At 39.5% G+C, this 20,664-nt stretch overlaps 1 protein-coding gene across 1 annotated transcript in view; it reads right to left on the reverse strand.

Annotated features, from left to right (window-relative positions):
* The window catches only part of LOC146679609 (NLR family CARD domain-containing protein 3-like), a 24,801-nt gene extending 5,480 nt beyond the window's left edge, over nt 1-19,321 (reverse strand). The window contains exons 1-10 of the mRNA XM_085450244.1: nt 19,274-19,321; nt 18,138-18,286; nt 17,751-18,001; nt 17,070-17,111; nt 12,793-12,942; nt 10,824-12,621; nt 9,457-9,630; nt 9,070-9,243; nt 8,720-8,893; nt 3,247-3,420 (exon numbers count right to left, since the gene is read on the reverse strand). Coding sequence (XP_085306370.1) covers nt 3,247-3,420; nt 8,720-8,893; nt 9,070-9,243; nt 9,457-9,630; nt 10,824-12,621; nt 12,793-12,942; nt 17,070-17,111; nt 17,751-17,994 — 2,930 coding nt within the window. The 5' untranslated portion in view covers nt 17,995-18,001; nt 18,138-18,286; nt 19,274-19,321. The remainder of the gene's footprint in view (nt 1-3,246; nt 3,421-8,719; nt 8,894-9,069; nt 9,244-9,456; nt 9,631-10,823; nt 12,622-12,792; nt 12,943-17,069; nt 17,112-17,750; nt 18,002-18,137; nt 18,287-19,273) is intronic.
* Between the last annotated feature and the right edge of the window lie 1,343 nt (nt 19,322-20,664).

A 20,664-nucleotide genomic window follows, 5' to 3' on the forward strand; every position in this document is an offset into this window, starting at 1 on the left:
TCCTCCCTCAGGCCAAATCTGGCTCGGCTATGCGAGAGGAAACGCTGCCAGGTCTCTAGCAGCAAGGAGTAGGCAAGAGAAGCCATGTTCAGAAGAACAGTTCATTTTCTACAGTGTTCCATTCATGTTCAGAAGAAGGTTATAGAACTGTTAATACAGACATTTCAATCTAAATACAGCAGATATAGAAGACTGAAAAAAACACAAGTTCACTGACTAAAAATATCTTATTATTATTTTATTTATGTATTACAGATTGATTTATTTTCTTATTAATTCTTAATTTGTTTATTTATTTTTCATATTTTGTGTTAAAAAATAAAAATAAAGAGATTTGAGAAGATTGGAATTTTCTAACCATGCCTTTCTTGTGGAAAACCTAATGTGGCCCAGCCTCACCCAGACTCTGCCTGCAGCTAAATTGAGTTTGAGACCCCTGTCCTACACCATAAATCAGTAAGAGAGGGTACGACCTCTCTCACGGCCCCAAGTGGTGTGTGCATGCCAGAGCACTCTGGAAGGCACACAGAGTCTTTACAGACTACTAAGGATCGAACCTCTATCATTATGCAATCGATTATACAACTCTAAGCATATATGAGTAAATATTTCTAAGCATAAATGACAATCAACAATATAAACCTTACAGCTGGTTGTAATAACAGAATTCATTTGTTTCTCAAACGAGAAAGAGCTATCGAGAAACACTCCTAAATCTTTAGTTCTTAACTTTTCCAGTGGGCCAAGGTCAACATTATCTGCTAATGCTAAATAGGCTGCCGTTATTAACTAATGCTAATTTGACATGAATTAGCATTATGCACTAATGCTAACACTTACTTTTTTTAACAATGTGAGTAGCTAATGCTAACACTATTTCCCTTAACTTTATAACAATGTGAACGGCTAATGCTAACACTCTTTTTCCTAGCATTACAACATCTGAGCTGCTAATGCTAAGTAGGCTGCCATTAGCACCTACGTCTAATTTAAGGCAAATACGCATTAGAACCTAATGCTCATATCGTTTTCTTTTGCTTTATAACAATGTGAGCAGCTACTGCTAAATAGCATTAGCTAATAACAGCAGTCTAATTTAATGCAAGTTAGCCTCATTTGCATTACAACGATGTGAGGAGTTAACGCTAAGTATGCTGTCATTAGTGGCTAATTCTAATTAGGGGTGAATAAATATTACCAGCTAATGCTAATATCGTATTCTCTTCCCTTTTAACAATGTGAGCAGCTAGTGCTAGGTAGGCTGATGCTAGCAGCTAATGCTAAAGCTAATTTAATGTGAATTAGCATCACATTAGTGAGGAGTTAATGCTAAGTAGACTGCATTAGCAGGTAATGCTAATTTTAGGTGAATAGGAATTGGCAGCTAATGCTAATACCATATTTTCTTGCTTTATAACAATGTGACCAGCTAATGCTATGTAGGTTGCCGTTATTAGCTAATACTAATTTGAGGTGAATTAGCATTATCCCCTTATGCTAACAATGTTTTTTCTTACTTTTTAACAATACAAGTAGCTAATGTGAACACTTTTTTTTTTATTCAATTCTAATTTTTCCCTTGCGATGTGAAGAGTTAATGCTAAATAGGATGCCATTAGTGGCTAATTCTAATTTTAGATGAGAAAGCATTAGAAGCTAATGCTAATACCATATTTTCTTGCTTTATATCAATATTAGTAGGTAATGCTAGGTACGTAGCCATTGTTAGCTAATGCTAATTTATCCGCTTATGCTAACAATGTTTTTTCTTACTTTTTAACAATACGCCATTAGTGGCTAATTCTAATTTTAGATGAAAAAGGATTAACAGCTAATGCTCATACTGTTTGCTTTGTAAGAATGACAGCAGCTAATGATATGAAGTCTACCGTTATTAACTAATGCTAATTTGATGAGAATTAGCATTATCCGATAATGGTAACTCTTTTCCCCTGCATTATAACAATGTCAGGAGTTAATGCTAAGTAGACTGCCATTAGGGGCTAACTCTAATTAGGGGTGAATAATTATTAGCAGCTAATACTAATACCGTTTTCTCTTTTTCCTTATAACAACTTGAGCAGCTAATGCTAATTTGATGCGAATTAGCATTATATTAGTGAGCAGTTAATGCTAAGTAGGCTGCCATTATTAACTAATACTACGTTGACGTGAATTAGCATTATGCGCTACTGCTAATACTGTTTTCTCTTACTTATTAAAAATGATAGTAGCTAATACTAATACTCTTTTCCGTTGGGTAACAACAAAGTGAGGAATTAATGCTAAGTTGGCTGCTTTTAGCGGCTTATTCTAATTAGGGGTGAATAATTATTAGCAGCAAATGCTAATACCGTTTTCTCTTTCCTTATAACAATATGAGCAGTTAATGCTAATTTGATGTAAATTAGCATTATATTAGTGAGGAGTTAATGCTAAGTAGGCTGCCATTAGCAGCTAAAGGTAATTTGAGGTGAATAAGCACTAGTAGCTAATGCCAATACCCTTTTCTCTTGTGTTATAATGATGTGAAACGTTAATATTGTTCTCAAACAACAGAATGAGAATGAAATATTGATTCTAACAGGGCCCATAAACAGCATTAGCTTAGCAGCATTAGCTTATCAGAGTCTCCATCATGGTCACACAAATCCTTAGCGGAGCAAAGTGGCCTACTTAGCAATAGCTGCTGTAGAAAGCAAAGGGAAAACAGTATTAGCATTAGCTGCTAAATGTGCACTTGAGAACAAATCTATTGTGAATTCAGCCGTGAATGTAGTGTTTCCAGTAAGCTTCCATTTCCAAATGTTAGCTGCTCCTGTCTGCCTCTTTGTCACACACAAAGACTGAAATGATTCACAGCCTTGTTTCATCCTTCTGTCAGTGTCACTGACTGTCACTGTGACTGTGGACATACAGCATGGGAAACACACACATGGCTGATACTTGTATCTAAAGTTACAAAATGTTGTCTCTGTCCAAATATTACCTAACTGTAAGTCTACTTTTAATGAAACTCTCAACATGACTTATCAGTTATCATTAATGTTCCTGCAAACAGACTCCTTGAAGACCCCCTACATAAATATCCATGTACTATCCAGCTAGACTAGTGTGTCTGTCCCTGAAAATATTCCTGCATGTGTGATTGTTCATGTCTCATCTGCAGGAAACAAACAGGAAGTGAGTGAAAGACACAGGAAATGATTCCAGCTCTTCCTCCTATATCAGACATTCTCTCCATACCTGAGAGTGTCCAGTCTCCAGCCTGGATCCTTCAGTCCAGCCGACAGAAGCTTCATTCCTGAGTCACCTAGATGATTGTAGCTCAGGTCCAGCTCTCTCAGATGGGAGGGGTTGGAGGTCAGAGCTGAGGCCAGAGAAGTACAGCCTTCCTCTGTGATCAGACAGCCTGACAGACTGCAGACACACAAAACAACAATCCATCTGTTATCCATCTCTATAGCAGCATAACTAAGGGATGGTTCAGGGTCACCTGATCCAGCTCGAAGCTTTATCAAAAAGGAAAGTTTGAAGCTGATCTTCAAAGTAGAGAGGGTGTCTGTCTCCTGAACTCAAACTGGGAGCTGCTTCCACACCCAGTCCAACATAGCCAGGCTTTCTTTGCTGCTTTGACAAAACCTCAAATCCCAGTCAGAGATGGTGAGCATCATCACAGTGATGATCATTTCTCTGTTAACCCAGGCTTTCTGCTTCAGGATCTGTGCACGCTCACAGAACAAGGAGACCTTTAAACATCATTTCACTAAATGGATGGACTGAGCTCAGCCTACAGATGAACTGGATAAATAAAGATTTGACCTCAGTGTGCTCAGTGTTCCTGTCTATTCCTAACATATTCCTAACATGATAGCTGCACTTTAGAGCTCTAAAACTGGAACTGACACATATTTAAACTCCACATGTTACTCAGTACATTCAGTTCTGACACTCGCCCACAGTCCAACAAAGGAAACATGGAGATCACATCAGTTTGTCACCAAAGTCTAATTATTCCAGAGGGCAGTGTTGATACAACTAAAGTTATTTTTAAGCAAAGTTGAGTTTTTTATTGTCGCAGTACTTCATGTCTGAAGTATCACTTAAATGCATTACACGCTGTTGATGGCAGCAAACAAACCACCCAAACAAACAGAGGTGGGAGGCTTGGGCAGACTACGTAGGATCAGCTTGTGGGAGGAGTCAGGATAAAACCAAAGAAAGACAAGCTAACAAACACCACAGTGAAGTGAGTAGCTACAAACTGCAGGCTGATTAGTGTTGTTGAAGAAGTCGGTCTGAGGAACGTTCTTAGGATCAACAAATGACGGCATGTATGAGCCTCCCTCAAGACGCACCATCACAAGAAGAACACATGAGCTGTAGAAAAAGGAGAGACTACGAAAGCCACGGCGTTACAACGTGCACCAGCTGTTGGTCTCTCTGGAGACTACTGGGCGTGGCTGGGTAACCATGGTTACTTGGGAGTTACAGTACATGATATTAATGAAGAGTGGGAGCTGCGTTCTATAGCAAACAATTTGTTATGAGGTAATCAGCTGATCTTAGTTTAACCGGAAGCCCTTCACAATAATTGCAATGCCTTTATTTTGTACAACTACCATCAGTTCGTCTGTACTGATGGTAACTTAAAGTCACACTAATGTCGTTTAGTTTCTATAGTTTATGTAGTGGAAGTATACTACAGTACCCTGATCACTGATAGGACAGATTTATGTAGATATACACCTTTGTGTTTAACATTACTGCATTATAGTGCTGTGATCTTTGACCTTATCAATGGTTATGTTAGCTATACCGACGTATGCATATAACTGGATATGTAACTTATCTATTCATCTTATTTGTCATGTATTTGTATTGTGTACTTCCTTTTTGTAAGAAACCAAACACATGATCACAGCCGCAAGAATCAATCAGTGAAAGAATAAAGTGTCTCAAACCAAACCTTAAGCTCTTTATTCCACATGCTGGGATCATTTGGCCTTCAGTGGTGTTCTGGCTGACACACCGGAGTGACCAGAGTGCTAAAGAGTGAATCGGACACACCAGTCATCCCTGATATCTCCACTACATTTAATCGTCCTTCAGCTTGTGGCTGCCGTTAGCTGGTCTGCTAGTTAGCTGATTTGCTATTTAGCCGGTGTGCTAGTTAGCTGGTGTGCTAGTTAGCCAGTGTGCTAGTTAGCCGGTGTGTTGACCAGCGAACCAGTAGGTTACAAGATGAGCTTGTCTGTCTGATGAGCCAGCTCTCTCTGTCTTGGTCATTTTGTCCTTGGGCAAAACCTAACCTACCACTACAACTGTAGCTTACCTCCACCAGTGTGTGAATGTGAGAGTGAATGAATACAGGGAGTGCAGAATTATTAGGCAAATGAGTATGTTGTCCACATCATCCTCTTCATGCATGTTGTCTTACTCCAAGCTGTATAGGCTCGAAAGCCTACTACCAATTAAGCATATTAGGTGATGTGCATCTCTGTAATGAGAAGGGGTGTGGTCTAATGACATCAACACCCTATATCAGGTGTGCATAATTATTAGGCAACGTCCTTTCCTTTGGCAAAATGGGTCAAAAGAAGGACTTGACAGGCTCAGAAAAGTCAAAAACAGTGAGATATCTTGCAGAGGGATGCAGCAGTCTCAAAATTGCAAAGCTTCTGAAGCGTGATCATCGAACAATCAAGCGTTTCATTCAAAATAGTCAACAGGGTCGCAAGAAGCGTGTGGAAAAACCAAGGCACAAAATAACTGCCCATGAACTGAGAAAAGTCAAGCGTGCAGCTGCCAAGATGCCACTTGCCACCAGTTTGGCCATATTTTGGAGCTGCAACATCACTGGAGTGCCCAAAAGCACAAGGTGTGCAATACTCAGAGACATGGCCAAGGTAAGAAAGGCTGAAAGACGACCACCACTGAACAAGACACACAAGCTGAAACGTCAAGACTGGGCCAAGAAATATCTCAAGACTGGTTTTTCTAAGGTTTTATGGACTGATGAAATGAGAGTGAGTCTTGATGAGCCAGATGGATGGGCCCGTGGCTGGATTGGTAAAGGGCAGAGAGCTCCAGTCCCACTCAGACGCCAGCAAGGTGGAGGTGGAGTACTGGTTTGGGCTGGTATCATCAAAGATGAGCTTGTGGGGCCTTTTCGGGTTGAGGATGGAGTCAAGCTCAACTCCCAGTCCTACTGCCAGTTTCTGGAAGACACCTTCTTCAAGCAGTGGTACAGGAAGAAGTCTGCATCCTTCAAGAAAAACATGATTTTCATGCAGGACAATGCTCCATCACACGCGTCCAAGTACTCCACAGCGTGGCTGGCAAGAAAGGGTATAAAAGAAGAAAAACTAATGACATGGCCTCCTTGTTCACCTGATCTGAACCCCATTGAGAACCTGTGGTCCATCATCAAATGTGAGATTTACAAGGAGGGAAAACAGTACACCTCTCTGAACAGTGTCTGGGAGGCTGTGGTTGCTGCTGCACGCAATGTTGATGGTGAACAGATCAAAACACTGACAGAATCCATGGATGGCAGGCTTTTGAGTGTCCTTGCAAAGAAAGGTGGCTATATTGGTCGCTGATTTGTTTTTGTTTTGTTTTTGAATGTCAGAAATGTATATTTGTGAATGTGGAGATGTTATATTGGTGTCACTGGTAAAAATAAATAAATGAAATGGGTATATATTTGTTTTTTGTTAAGTTGCCTAATAATTCTGCACAGTAATAGTCACCTGCACACACAGATATCCCCCTAAAATAGCTAAAACTAAAAACAAACTAAAAACTACTTCCAAAAACATTCAGCTTTGATATTAATGAGTTTTTTGGGTTCATTGAGAACATGGTTGTTGTTCAATAATAAAATTATTCCTCAAAAATACAACTTGCCTAATAATTCTGCACTCCCTGTAGTGGGATTGTAAAGGGTCTTTGAGGGTCTCGAAAAGCGCTATATAAATGCAATCCATTATTATTATTAAGAGCATCTTTAGGCCTGACTGTGCTCATCCTTCCTCCAACCTCTCCTTACCAAAGATAACAACTACATCAGTATTAGCTCAATAACAATTTCTGTAATTCAATTGTGGACATTCATTTTTAAACCTTGTGTAAAACGATAAAACCTCAAAGTCTGAGCATTATTCTTTGTGCAAACAGCTCTTGCAGAGGTTATTTTTATTATTATTATTTAATTACTTTCCTTTAAGCAGCTGTTCAGGCTACTAAACTCATCCCAGAAATAACAAGTGACACCATTAATAGTAGAGGTGGGAATCACCATACAACTCGCGATACGATATTATCACAATACTTAACGCACGATACGATATTATTGCGATTTTTTAAAAATATTTTGCGATATTTAAATTCTGCACATAAAGGTAAACTTTATCAATATTCATTTTATCTAATATCAAAGTCTCACACTCAGTCTTTCTCTCATTTCAGTCAGTTTTATTGTTGACAAACTGAACGGTTTGTATTACAGTCTAGTCCAACTTAACTGAATGCAACCATCTGGTACAATTACAGCTATTCTGAACTATGCAATTTATGAAAACTATGCAGCCCCTTCAGCAACTGAAGAATTTGAAAGTAAATTAAAAAATATATATAATTTTACATTAAATAAAAAAGTTTTAAACTTAATTAAAATTAAACATGTCTTAAATTAAAATAAGTAAACTGTCATGTTTATTGCTGCCAAAAAAAAAGTTAAACACATTTGGACAGTGAAGGAATGTCAGGATTGTTGCTCAGAAAAAGGATCAACATGCTCTGAAGTCAACATGCTCTGACTCCAGAGCATGTTGACTTCAGAGAAAAAATTGTTTGTAACAAAATATCGATTTCTGCTGTCCCTGTATCGATACATTATTAGCAAACAAAATATCACGATACTACACAGTATCGATTTTTTCCCCCACCCCTAATTAATAGTGGAGCTAACTTTAACAGGTGAAACTGATTTGACCTATAAGGCTACTGCAGTTACTTCTTATCAGGTTTAGTAGGGAAGACATCTGGATGAGGTAGTTAGTAGTATGTAGTTAGTACCGGGCGACTCCCCTCCCCCACATCGGCACCAGAACCCTGTATTATCTACAGGGTAAGACTGCCTGTTTTATCAAACTATGGCCATTACTACTGTGATCATTTGCAGCCCAGTGTGCCGCTCTCTCTGCTGGGATGAACCACTGGAGCTCACCCAGTCATCCCTTTCTTTCTCTCAAGAAGAAGTGAAATAAATGTATTTATTATGTTACGAGTCTAATATTCTTTAAATCAAACTGTAATGAATAAATCAAGCAAGAAGATTTGGTGGCTCCACGTGTTGTAGAAGAAAAGATAAACATCTCATTTTGAGAAATCAGCCTTTAAAATTAAGTACTGTGAATAAAAAACAAACAGCGAGCCAATCAGCAGTCGCCAATATCCTCCTAATTTCATTCACAAAGAAATCAAATATATATATTATGGGCCCAAAGGAGCCTAAATCTTTAAATTAGGCAGTACGTGAAGTATTTTTTTAAATAAACAGAGACATGACTATAACAACTTTTAGTAATTCAGAGTCCAATTATCCACTCAAATGTAAATAAAAGTTCACTTGACAGCTGTAAAAGTTACCTGTTTATACAATAATATAATTCACATTTCAAATGATCATCTGTGGAAAAGTTTGAATCCTGACCTGAGAGTTTCCACTGCACACTGTGAACTCTTTAGTCCAGCGGACAGAAGCTTCACTCCTGAATCCTGCAGGTCAGAGTTACTCAGGTCCAGCTCTCTCAGACTGGAGGACTGGGAGCTGAGGACTGAGGACAGAGCTTCACAGCTTCTCTCTGACAGGTTACAGCCACTCAGTCTGAAAAATAAAAGACAATCTATAAAACAAGTACTCATGTAGAGTTTGTTAATACATTTCACAACATTAAATGTTGACTTTCTATTTTTAAAGGAAACATAAACATACTAAGATACAACATCATATGTATGAACTTTAATTAATAATTCTAAAAACTAAATGTTTTCTGATCTGACCTCAGAGTATTCAGTTTACAGTTTAAACGTTGTAGTCCAGCAGACAGAAGCTTCACTCCTGAATCCTGTAGCATTCTGATACTCAGGTCCAGCTCTGTCAGACTAGAGGACTGCGAGCTGAGAACTGAGGACAGAGCTTCACAGTTTTCCTCTGAGAGTTCACAGATGTTAAGTCTGAAGATAAAAACATGAATAAAGATTGTTGTTAAAGTGTAATCAAGGTGCAATAGCTTATTGTCTTGTGCTGAGCAGGTTAGTATAAGTTTACCTTAACTTGGAAATGAATAAAAATGCTATGAAACAAGGATAACTGGATAAAGACATAAACAAAAACAAACATCAAACACATAAACAAACAGAACTAAACATAATACAAATTGATCTGACCTCAGAACATTCAGTTTGGCATGTGGACTCTCCACTGCAGCAGACAGAAGCTTTACTGCTGAAGCCTTCAGGCTGTTGGTACTCAGGTCCAGCTCTCTCAGACTACAGGACTGGGAGCTGACCACTGACAACAAATTTTCACAGCCTTTCTCTGAGACGTTACAGCTGCTCAGTCTGTGAGAGAAAGGAAAAAAACAAAAACAAAAAAAAACAAACAATATATGTGATCAAATTAAATTTGTTTATATGTTGAACCCTTTTTTAAAAAAATTTATTTAAACCTATGAGACTATGAGTGCTACCAGTCCAGTGCACATGATTGGTACCTTGATGGTACCTTGCTCAGGGGTACCACAAGGTAACTATTCGGTGGATTCGACCCCTGACCTTATGATCATGGGGCGACCACTCTGCCTACTGAGCTAATAATTCTGTGTACACTGTCATACAATATTAACTAAAACAATTATTTTAGAAAATTTTAGTAATTCAATAATCATGCTCATTACCTGTGTATTGTGAAGAACACTTGATTTTAAACACTAGCTGTATAAAACTCTTCCTGTTAAAGGTGTGTATAAAGGAGATGAGCTGAAATGCAGACTTCATGGAGAATGTTTGCTGTCAGCATATATCAAAGACAAAGCAGAGATCCATCCAGTCTCTTCCACTAAGCCCACAGAGGGACAGACAACCACTCTCACTCACACCTGCATGAAGTTTAGATCACCAGGTAACCTAACTGCATGTCTGTGGACAGTGGGAGGAAACTGTAGAGGACCCAGAGTGAACCCACTGTAATTCTGTGATAACACTGGTTATGGAAGCCTTACAGTTACATATGGTTACTGACAAGAAACACGACCTTAGAGGCAATTTCAGTAATGAAGACCGAGTTTCTCCCTCCATACAGGATGAAAACATGACAGCACAGCAGAGATTTATATTTAAAAAGGGAGAGTGTGCACTGAAAGTGAGATACAAACTTGAACTTAAATTATGAACATCAGAAAAAGATGTAGGTGAAGTCTGGCAGGTGAAGTTTGTGCTTTAGAATAAAACAACCAAACTCCTGGAGTTGGAGACAAATGAACAAGCTGAGGATAATAAACCTGTCAGAGGGGCTGAAGCATCAGAGCTCATGTTCTTATAGGCTGGGTCTGGATTGTCCTTTGATAAGAGTTACAGAACAAAGTGTGTTTTAGAAATGCTGGAGTGAAACATTAAAACTACCATATATTTACCGAGTGACTGATGATCATTTAATTTACTATTTTAAAAAAATGTTACAGTGCTCTTTGAACTCAGCATTTCTGATTTATTTCCCATGATTTTAACAATGAAGCGATGACAACATGTTTACTCACAGAGCTTTGTTGGAGGCTTTGACCACTGGCAGCATTCTCAGAAGAGCCTCCTCTGAAGCAGAGTATTTCTTGAAGTCAAACTCATCCAGATCTTCTTCTGATGACAGTAAGATGAAGGTCAGAGCTGAGCACTGAGCAGGAGACAGTTTACCTGTGGAGAGACTTCCTGAAGTCCTGTATTGTTGGATCTCCTCCACTAGAGAACGATCATTCAGTTCATTCAGACAGTGGATCAGATTGATGCTTTTCTCTGCAGACAGATTCTTACTGAGCTTCTCCTTGATGTACTGGACTGTTTCCTGATTGGTCAGTGAGATACTTCCTGTCTGTGTCATCAGGGCTCGTAAGAGAGTCTGATTGGTCTGCAGTGAAAGACCCAGGAGGAAGCGGAGGAACAAGTCCAGGTGTCCATTTGGACTCTGTAAGGCCTTGTCCACAGCACTCTGGTAGAAGTGTTTCTCTGCAGATTCTCCTGTTTCAGACTTCTTGGAGGTTGTTTGTTGTTGTTCCAGCAGATTGAGTCCAGAGTTGCTGAAGGTCAGATGGACATGAAGAGCAGCCAGAAACTCCTGAACACTCAGATGGATGAAGCAGAACACCTTGTCCTGGTACAGTCCTCTCTCCTCTTTAAAGATCTGTGTGAACACTCCTGAGTACACTGAGGCTGCTCTGATATCGATGCCACACTCTGTCAGGTCTGATTCATAGAAGATCAGCTTTCCTTTCTGCAGCTGATCAAAAGCCAGTTTTCCCAGAGACTCCATCATCTTCCTGCTCTCAGGACTCCAGTGTGGATCTGTCTCAGCTCCTCCATCATACTTGACCTTCTTCACTTTGGCCTGAACCACCAGGAAGTGGATGTACATCTCAGTCAGGGTCTTGGGCAGCTGTCCTCCCTCTCTGGTTTCCAGCACATCCTCCAGAACTGTAGCAGTGATCCAGCAGAAGACTGGGATGTGACACATGATGTGGAGGCTTCGTGATGTCTTGATGTGGGAGATGATGCTGCTGGCCTGCTCCTCATCTCTGAACCTCTTCCTGAAGTACTCCTCCTTCTGTGGGTCAGTGAACCCTCTGACCTCTGTCACCATGCCAACACAGACAGGAGGGATCTGATTGGCTGCTGCAGGTCGTGTGGTTATCCAGAGGCGAGCAGAGGGAAGAAGTTTCCCCCTGATGAGGTTTATCAGCAGCACATCCACTGAGGTGGACTTTCTAGGGTCAGTTAGGATTGTAGTTTTGTGGAAGTCCAGAGGAAGTCGACACTCATCCAGACCATCAAAGATGAACACAACCTGGAAGTCTTCAAAGCTGCAGATTCCTGCTTCTTTGGTTTCAGTAAAGAAGTGATGAACAAGTCCCACCAAGCTGAACTTTTCCTCTTTCAGCACATTCAGCTCTCTGAAAGTGAATGGAAATATGAACTGGATGTCCTGGTTGGCTTTGTCTTCAGCCCAGTCCAGGCTGTATTTCTGTGTTAAGACTGTTTTCCCAATGCCAGCCACTCCCTTTGTCAGCACTGTTCTGATTGGTTCATCTCTTCCAGGTGAGGCTTTAAAGATGTCTTCTTGTCTGATGGTTGTTTCTGGTCTGTCTGGTTTCCTGGATGCTGTTTCAATCTGTCTGACCTCATGTTCATCATTGACCTCTGCAGTCCCTCCCTCTGTGATGTAGAGCTCTGTGTAGATCTGATTCAGAAGGGTTGGGTTTCCTGCTTTAGCGATGCCCTCAAACACACACTGGAACTTCTTCTTCAGGGTGGATTTAAGGTTACGATGACAACGTCCACTGGGAGTTCCTTTAGAAATAAAGAAAAATATATATATTGAATTTAAGTACTTATCAAGGGTACATGACCATTTCTTTCCTGCCCAAATTAAGTGATTGTGAAGAATCAGGTCAAGTTCTTGCAACATTATGAAATTTTAGTTTTTCCATTAGCTGATATTATTTATAGATATCTTCTTACTGCTCAGTAGATGATCAGCCTGCTTATTCAGCTTCATTCTCTTCAGGATGTTTGCTGTGATCTTCACAAATGACTCCTTGCTTGAATTATTATAGTTGAACTTTTTCATTTGTTTTGAATCGAGTTTAGGCTCACACTTTTGATATGACTCTAGAAAAACAAACAAAAACATAATAACAGATCCATCACAGTATTATTAAGCTGTTGCATGTTTTGTTTTTTGTGTGTGTCTTTTTTTTCAGCATCATGTGTAACTGAAGCCTTTTTTGTATTTATTAATAATTCACCATCACATCATGTCAGATGTTTAAGTTACTTCATGAGAAATTTTAACTAAGTACATGGGTGTTAAAGTAATGTTTTTCTGTATATTTAACCAGTTTGTAGACATCAAAGCCCTGTTTATTTTTTATTTTAGCAAAACATCGTCTGAGGCAAGAATAAATCAACTAATTAGCAAAAACAAAAGAAAGAAAGAAAACATGTTTGACATAAATTACATTTATTATAATTACAAATTATATCCCCAAATTACAACAACTGCCACTTGAAGGAACTTTATATTGTTAGATAAAAACCTCTAAAAACAACAAGAAGAATTAAGATTTATAATTATACCAGTATATACAAGTCAGGAGTACTTATGCACTAAGGGTTGACCGGAAATGATAAAGTGGATGATAAATAGGTAAATGTAATCATCAACAGTCAAAAATAAAAACCAAACTAGACAAAAAGTCGGTAGCAGGTAGACAGAAGTTAAAATTAATTAATTAATATAGGAAGTATGAGACAGGGGGACCGCCTAAAGCTTAATGAAGATTACATTTAATTTAAAACTCAAAACTGAAACTAAAACAATAAACCATCAAAACAAGTACCTAGAAGTGCAAAACCAGAACCACATTGTTTTGGTTTTGATTGAATTGGCCGCTGCCTTTGAAACAGTAGCCCACAATATTCTAATATCTTGATTAAATGTCCTAGTGGGCATTAGTGGCACTGAACTTAAATGCTTTAGGTATTATCTGGCAGAGAGAGCTTTCTCTTTGAACCTTCTTAGTTCTGATTTTTCTGCTGCTTGTTGGACATGTGGCCTACCAGGGGGTTAATTTTAGGACCATCGCTATTTCCCCCCCCTTTCTTTACATTTTAAATGGACTGATTGATATATACTGCTTTTCTACTCTCCCAGAACACTCACAGCAACAAAACAGAGGTGATAATGTTTGGGCCTAGTGGCCCATATGAGTCCTTTTTTGTTGCTTTGGGAAGATACCGATTCACAAGGTCCCGAATCGATTCGATCCACGACTCGATTTAATTCGATTCACTTCAATTCGATTCGAATTGAATCTGGGAAATTTTGACAGTCAGAAATCCGTACATTTACATATTTTTGTATCTATAAAAAGGAAGCTGACACACGCAAGACTTTATCAAAGGTGTGAGCATCACAACAGATGCCTTTGTGTCAAAGTAGCTGAAGATAAAACACAGAAAAACATGAAGGTGATTTTCCAGGCCTGGGATTTTATAAAGATATTCTGCAGTACATCAAAAACAAAAGAAAACCATTAATCAACATATGAACGTTACCTCTGATGTTACAGCGGCTTTATTAGAGACACGGCTGAGCGTTTTGCATAATTTTAAAAAGTTTAAATTTGTTCAGTATTGAACGGCAGAAATTAGGTTTTCTTTTCGGAAGAATGTAGAAGGAAAAAAAAACAGCAGCAGACAGGCTGTAAACAACGGTAGACTTGTGCGTAACAAGCAAGCGAATAATGCAGAAAACAGATTTTTAGATGGGAAACTGTTCTTGAAGTACAGAGAGAGAGAGAGAGCTGTGCATGAAGTGTGATTTTATTGTGGTGGAAGCGAAGCAGTAAAAGTCAGAGGGAATTCATGATGATTGATTGATTGATTGATTGATTGGTTGATTGATTGATTGGTAATTTATTGCAACATGTGAACATGAATATAAATACCTTGGTGTCTGGATTGATGACTCCTTCACCTTTAAACCACATATAGAGAGACTAGTAAAGAAACTGAGACTTAAACTTCGTTTTTTCTTCCGTAATAAACAGTGCTTTTCTTTTGCAGTAAAAAAACGTCTTGTCACTGCAACCTTTTTATCTGTGTTAGATTATGGTGACATTCTGTATATGAACTCTTCTTCTTCATGTCTTCTAATGTTGGACACGATGTATCATGCTTCCTTGAGGTTTATTACCAATTGTAAATACCTGACCCATCACTGTGATTTGTACTTAAGAGTAAAATGGCCTTCTTTGGCCATTAGAAGACAGGGGCATTGGTACACTTTTATTCACAAAGCTATGCTTGGATTGCTGCCTCCTTATATTTGTACTTTGGTCACAAGGACAAATAGTGGTTCTTACTCCTTGCGCTCAAATGATCAGCTGCTGTTGTCTGTTCCCCTTGTCCGCACAGAGCTGGGTAAGAAAGCCTTTGTCCACTCTGCGCCTTTTTCATGGAACATGTTACAGAAAGACTGGAAACTAACTGAATTGTTGTCTTTAAATGTTTTTAAAACTAAACTCAAAGGCCTACAGGCTGCCTCAATAATGTGTAATTGTTTTGTGTAATTTTAACTTTGTTCGTATGTATTTGTCTTGAAATGTGCTGCCTCTTGGCCAGGACTCCCTTGAAAAAGAGGTCTTTGATCTCAACGGGACATTCCTGGTTAAATAAATGTTAAATAAAATAAATAAAAAATATACAGGTACATTTAGAAATGAAAATAAGAGAGAAAAAAATACTATACAAAATACATACAAAAAAACGTTCTGATTAATTTATATGTTGAAAGGGAGTGGGAAGAAGTAAACACTTATTTAATCCCACCCCTTTGCCATAAATTATCAGTTAATATGTAGTCAGCTTCCTTACTGATATAATGATGTTTATGTTGCTGCTGGTTCGGTCAGTATTGTTTGGAGAGAGATCAAACTAACAGCTTTAGAATCAGCACCAAAAGGGCGTGAACACAAAGCGCGGACCCGCCGACACCTCAGAATCAGCGAGCTGTCGGCTTTCAGCCCCGACCGTGTCCGTGCCGTCAGGTGAGAAAGGCGACATCTCACTGATTCTGGTCCGCGCTGTGTGTTTAGGTCTTTGTGCAGAATCCGTGTTCCTGCTCTCATTTACTGTCTTAGCTGTTTGGTGGTTGTTGAAATTTTGTGAGGTTTAACCTGAGATTCTGGCGTTTCGGGCAAAATAAATTTATATTAAAAAATCGATTCAGGATTTTAATGAATCGATTTCACGTTATCCAAGCCAGAATCGATTTTAATCGATAAATCGATTATAAAAACCCACCCCTAATTATTACCGACCTTGGGTTTAATTTGGACAGTGATTTTAAACTGGAAAGTAAATTATAATTGTTGTCTAGTTTTTCAAAGTATAGCGTTTTTTATTTTAGGCAACTGACAGCAGTGAAATGTTTTCTTTCAAATTCAACAATTTTATTTGTCACACACACAATACAACATGTGGTTTCTAGGCAGCACTTTGAAACAGTGATCCATACTTTTATTTCATCCCATCTGGACTACTGTGATTGACTTTATGTGGGAGTCAGTCATTACTCTCGCATGCTCAGCTGGTTCAAAACACTGCTGCATGAAGAACCTATAAAAGAGAGCATGTTACCCCTGTCTTAGCCTCGCTCCACTGGCAGCCTGTATATTTTAGAGTTCATTTTAAAATTGTTGTGTTTAGTTTTACATTTTTCACAGTCTTGCCCTGCCTTACCTTCTTCACGCCTACACACCTCATCAGTCAGCTGACCAGCTCACTCAGATAGCCTTCTCTATCATTGTTCATAAGTTATGGACTAACTTGCCGTTACATGTTAGAGAGCCCCCTTCACTGTCCACTTCAAAAACACATCTTAAAACCCATTTTATTATTTTTGACCCACTGAGACTCGGTCTGTTTTAGTTATTTGACCTTTTTTATTGTTTTTTATATCACATGTATTGTTATTATTTAGTATCAATGTACAGCACTTTGTGTCACCTATGGCTGTTTTAAAGTGTATTATAAATAAAGATAGTAGGTAGGTAACTGCTGTTATACTTATGGGCAACTGTTCATTAACTGGGGCTCAGAGCTTAGTTACACTGCAGAGCTGAGGATACAGAGATACCACATGGAAACAACCTGAGTTCCTATTGGTCAGTGCAGGCTTCATGTGTTTCTACCTTACCAATGGCTCCTGAGACAAACTAAGGAATTATTACCTTGTGATAAACAGGATGAAGATGCCTGGGCTGAGGGTTTCCCTGTTGGAGTAAAGTGCACCATGAATAAGGAACTGTTTGTTTAACAATGAAGACCTGCATGGCTTCAAAATACTCTAAATATAATCTCCAAAAGTTGATTCTGTTCATCTGGACGTAGTGTTTTCTGGGAGAAACGTGTCGTCACTCACCCAAGTGACTTCTTCAGTCTCAGCTGACTGCAGGTTTCAATCTTATAAACTGTACATTTGGATATTGACTGAAACCAGCCCACTGAAGGAACAATGGGCTGGGAGGTCAGTTTCTTCATCGTAATTAAGCAAAATCTCATGACCACTGATCAACAACCACTGATCAATAACCATGAGTCCCATTCACAGAGAGTTGGGGAATGGCTGCAATCACAGCATTGTAAGATGGTGACAGATGTACGAAACGTTTCTCCCACTGAAAACGCTACATTCAGATGAAAAAACAAAAACAACTTTTGGAGATTTACTTACCTGCATGATTGAGCATGCATCAAGATGTCTAAATATAATATTTGTACTCAAACAAATTTAGAAGAGAAAAGACACACAATTGAAAGTTCAGACTAAAACAGCCTCAGTTTTCCATCCATAAACTGTGACAGTGTTGTCCTGATACTGCACTGAGTCATGTCTTTTTTCTCTGACTGACCTTCATTCATCTTCTTTAAAATCAACTCTGCCACCTCCATTACATGGCGAGTAGTGTATGTCTCCACCATAAGATCCACTGTTCTATGACGTCCATCCTTCCTTGCGTTCTCCAGTCGGCTCTTTTTGATGGTTGTGAAATCACCTCCGGGTCCTTTTTCCAGGTACCAGTGGAAAAGTTTCAGCTCCTCTTCTCCCAAATCTTCCAGCCTGTTCAGCAACTGCTCCTCAACAGATTTTTCCATCTTTCAACTGTAAAACATGAGAGAGAACATGAATCTCATCACATGTCCAATGTATTTACTTATTTAGAATATTTAGAGTTTGAGCAGTTTGAGTTCAGGTTTTGTTCTCAGAGCTTTTATTGAGCCATAATGTCTCCTTTTACCTCTTGAGCTCCAGCGCCCCCAGTACAAAGGGGGTGAACTGCCGTTTAACCCTCCAGCTCTCAGGTCTTTAATGCAAATATGGACACGTATCCACAAAAAGCTCAGAATTCACCCAAAGAATTCACATCAGCTCACACACACTTTCTACCTGCAGAGGAAACACAAATCATTCATGTGCACATCAGCTGAAATCCTCCTTTCATCATGTGTGCTGTCCAAATATCAGCTGCTTCTTTCCTGCTTCATCTCAGTGTCAGCTGGATGCAGTCAGACAGCAGTGTGAGGCAGAGGAAGCTGCCATCAGCTGCTCTGCTATCAGTCCACTAGATGGAGCCTGAAGCACACACGATGCATTCACTGACACACACACTGAGTCACTGTGACTGGAAGCTTCAGTCAGTCCAACACGTGTGAACAACATTTTAAACATTTCAGCTGATCCAGGATTCAAAGAGGATCAGCAGAGTTAAAGCTTCACACTAATTCTTCCTGCTGAGTTTGCAGAGAACTGCACACACACTGATTCACTGCTAATGAGAAGCTTCTTCCATCCAGTAATTCATCATCCATCAGCTCTGCTGCTGCTCTCAGTCCTGGACTCTGATCACACACTAAAAGCAGCTTTTTAACTCGTGTCTGTAAGAACTCTTAGCGTTAGAGTTAGCTTAGTGTTAGCTTAGCGTTAGCTTAGCGTTAGCTTAGCATTAGCATGCTGTGTGCTAGCTCAGCGTCAGAGCTCTGCAGGTGTCTCGTGTGTAAATATTAATCACAGTGACAGTAAAGGAGGTAAAGGGCTGTGACGTCATCACGTACGCTGCGTCCTCTGTGGGCTCTGAGTGAACTCAAAGTACAAACTACAAGTACACAAACACGAACGTAGCTCAGAGTGGCGGACACACTCGGCCTCGTTGGTCCAGCTGTGAGTCCGTTACCGTGAACTATGGAGCGGCAGATTTGTGCTGAACTAAGCTGCACACAGCTGATGTTAGCCAGGAAACATTACACACTGACTTTAATGGAGAGACCGGAAATACAAACACACACAGTTTGTTGTGTGAAGAAATCAAACACGAGCTGAACAAACAGTAAAGTTCCTAAAGACAAACTGTTAAAGGAGGAAACAAAGCAAACTTACAGTTTCTTCACACACCAACAACAAGCTCCACTCCACACCTGGACACTAAACACGGACACACAGGTGAGCTGCTTCCTGGAAGGAGGGGGGATTTCTGGGATTTCACACAACCCAGGATTCAGATCGTGAATCCATGATGGGCTTGGATTTACATCATTATAAATGAAATGTGCTCTACTTGGAAGCAGCCGGCCCCGCCCCTTTTGACGGGTTGTGTTAGACTTTAAATCATCAAACTGTAAATTATAAATTTAAATTGTTATTGATCCTTTACCCCGAGTCCTAAAGTGTAGATTTATTTTCTTACTCTTCTTATATTTATTGTTTGTTTACTTGCACCGCTGTAACTGCAGCCTCGTCGTCTCGTCTCTCTATATGCTGGACTGTCTGTAGCGGAGATGACAATAAAGTTTACTTTGACTTCAGCAGCGCGCAGGCGCACCGAGGGCTCTCGCGCTCACTTTATAGAATTTAGAAAAAACATCGGTGCAGATTATAAGTCTGTATCATAATATCTGTTTGTTGTGTTGTTTTTATTTTGTTTTGCGAGTTGGTTATTAGATGCCGCTCCAGCCAGCCAGACTCCCCGCCGCCCCGCCCTCTCCTCCCTGTGCCGCCAGCAGCAGGCGCACCTCGCAAACGGAGGGCGCCCTTACTCCCAGCAAATGGCTGATAGAAAACCGATCGGTGCCTACGAATTTCCCAATATGCGCTGGCATGACGTCGGGGAAGCATGGGTACGACCGATTATTTTATTTTTTTCTTGCCCGTGATGCCCCCCCCACCACAATGCATTCTATTGGTTTGCACACTTACACACACCCAGCTGTGGTTTCCTGTTTTGCTGGACTCTGGAGAGCCCCGCCCCGTAGTGATGGTCCGCTTGAAGCTGACGCTCCGGTGCGTGTGTCAGAAAGATCAACGCGCTGCTTCAGAAGCACCGTGTCGAGGCTTGATTCGTTTGGCCAGAGTCACGTGATCAGTGACGTCTGAAGCTTCGTTTAGAACGTACCTTTTTTTAAATCGAACTTTATTGAAACACAATGAGTATACAACATACAAACAGATGAAGTTTACAAAAGAACAGAACATGAACATACAGAACCAGGAGTAAAAAAAATTATGATATGAGTAGGCGAAAAAAATCAACATATAAATATTGTTCTGAGAGGCTTTTTGTTGGTTGAGTCTGACATTGATTGTATGTACAATTCATATCCTTATAAAAAGGCAGAAATATGGTGTTTTATTAATAAACTTACATTCATGGATATAAAATAGCTAAAAGTATTAACAAATATTTTATAAAAAACATTTATCATTCTTCCTGGGGAACTTAAAGAAACAGAATAAAACATTTTCCATCGTAAAGAAAACTCCCTTAAAATATG

This window comes from Copadichromis virginalis, unplaced genomic scaffold (assembly GCF_057382275.1).
Source record: "Copadichromis virginalis isolate Kocher_CV1m ecotype Utaka unplaced genomic scaffold, C_Virginalis_male_GT1.1 unmapped_scaffold_1, whole genome shotgun sequence".
Lineage (NCBI taxonomy): Eukaryota > Metazoa > Chordata > Actinopteri > Cichliformes > Cichlidae > Copadichromis > Copadichromis virginalis.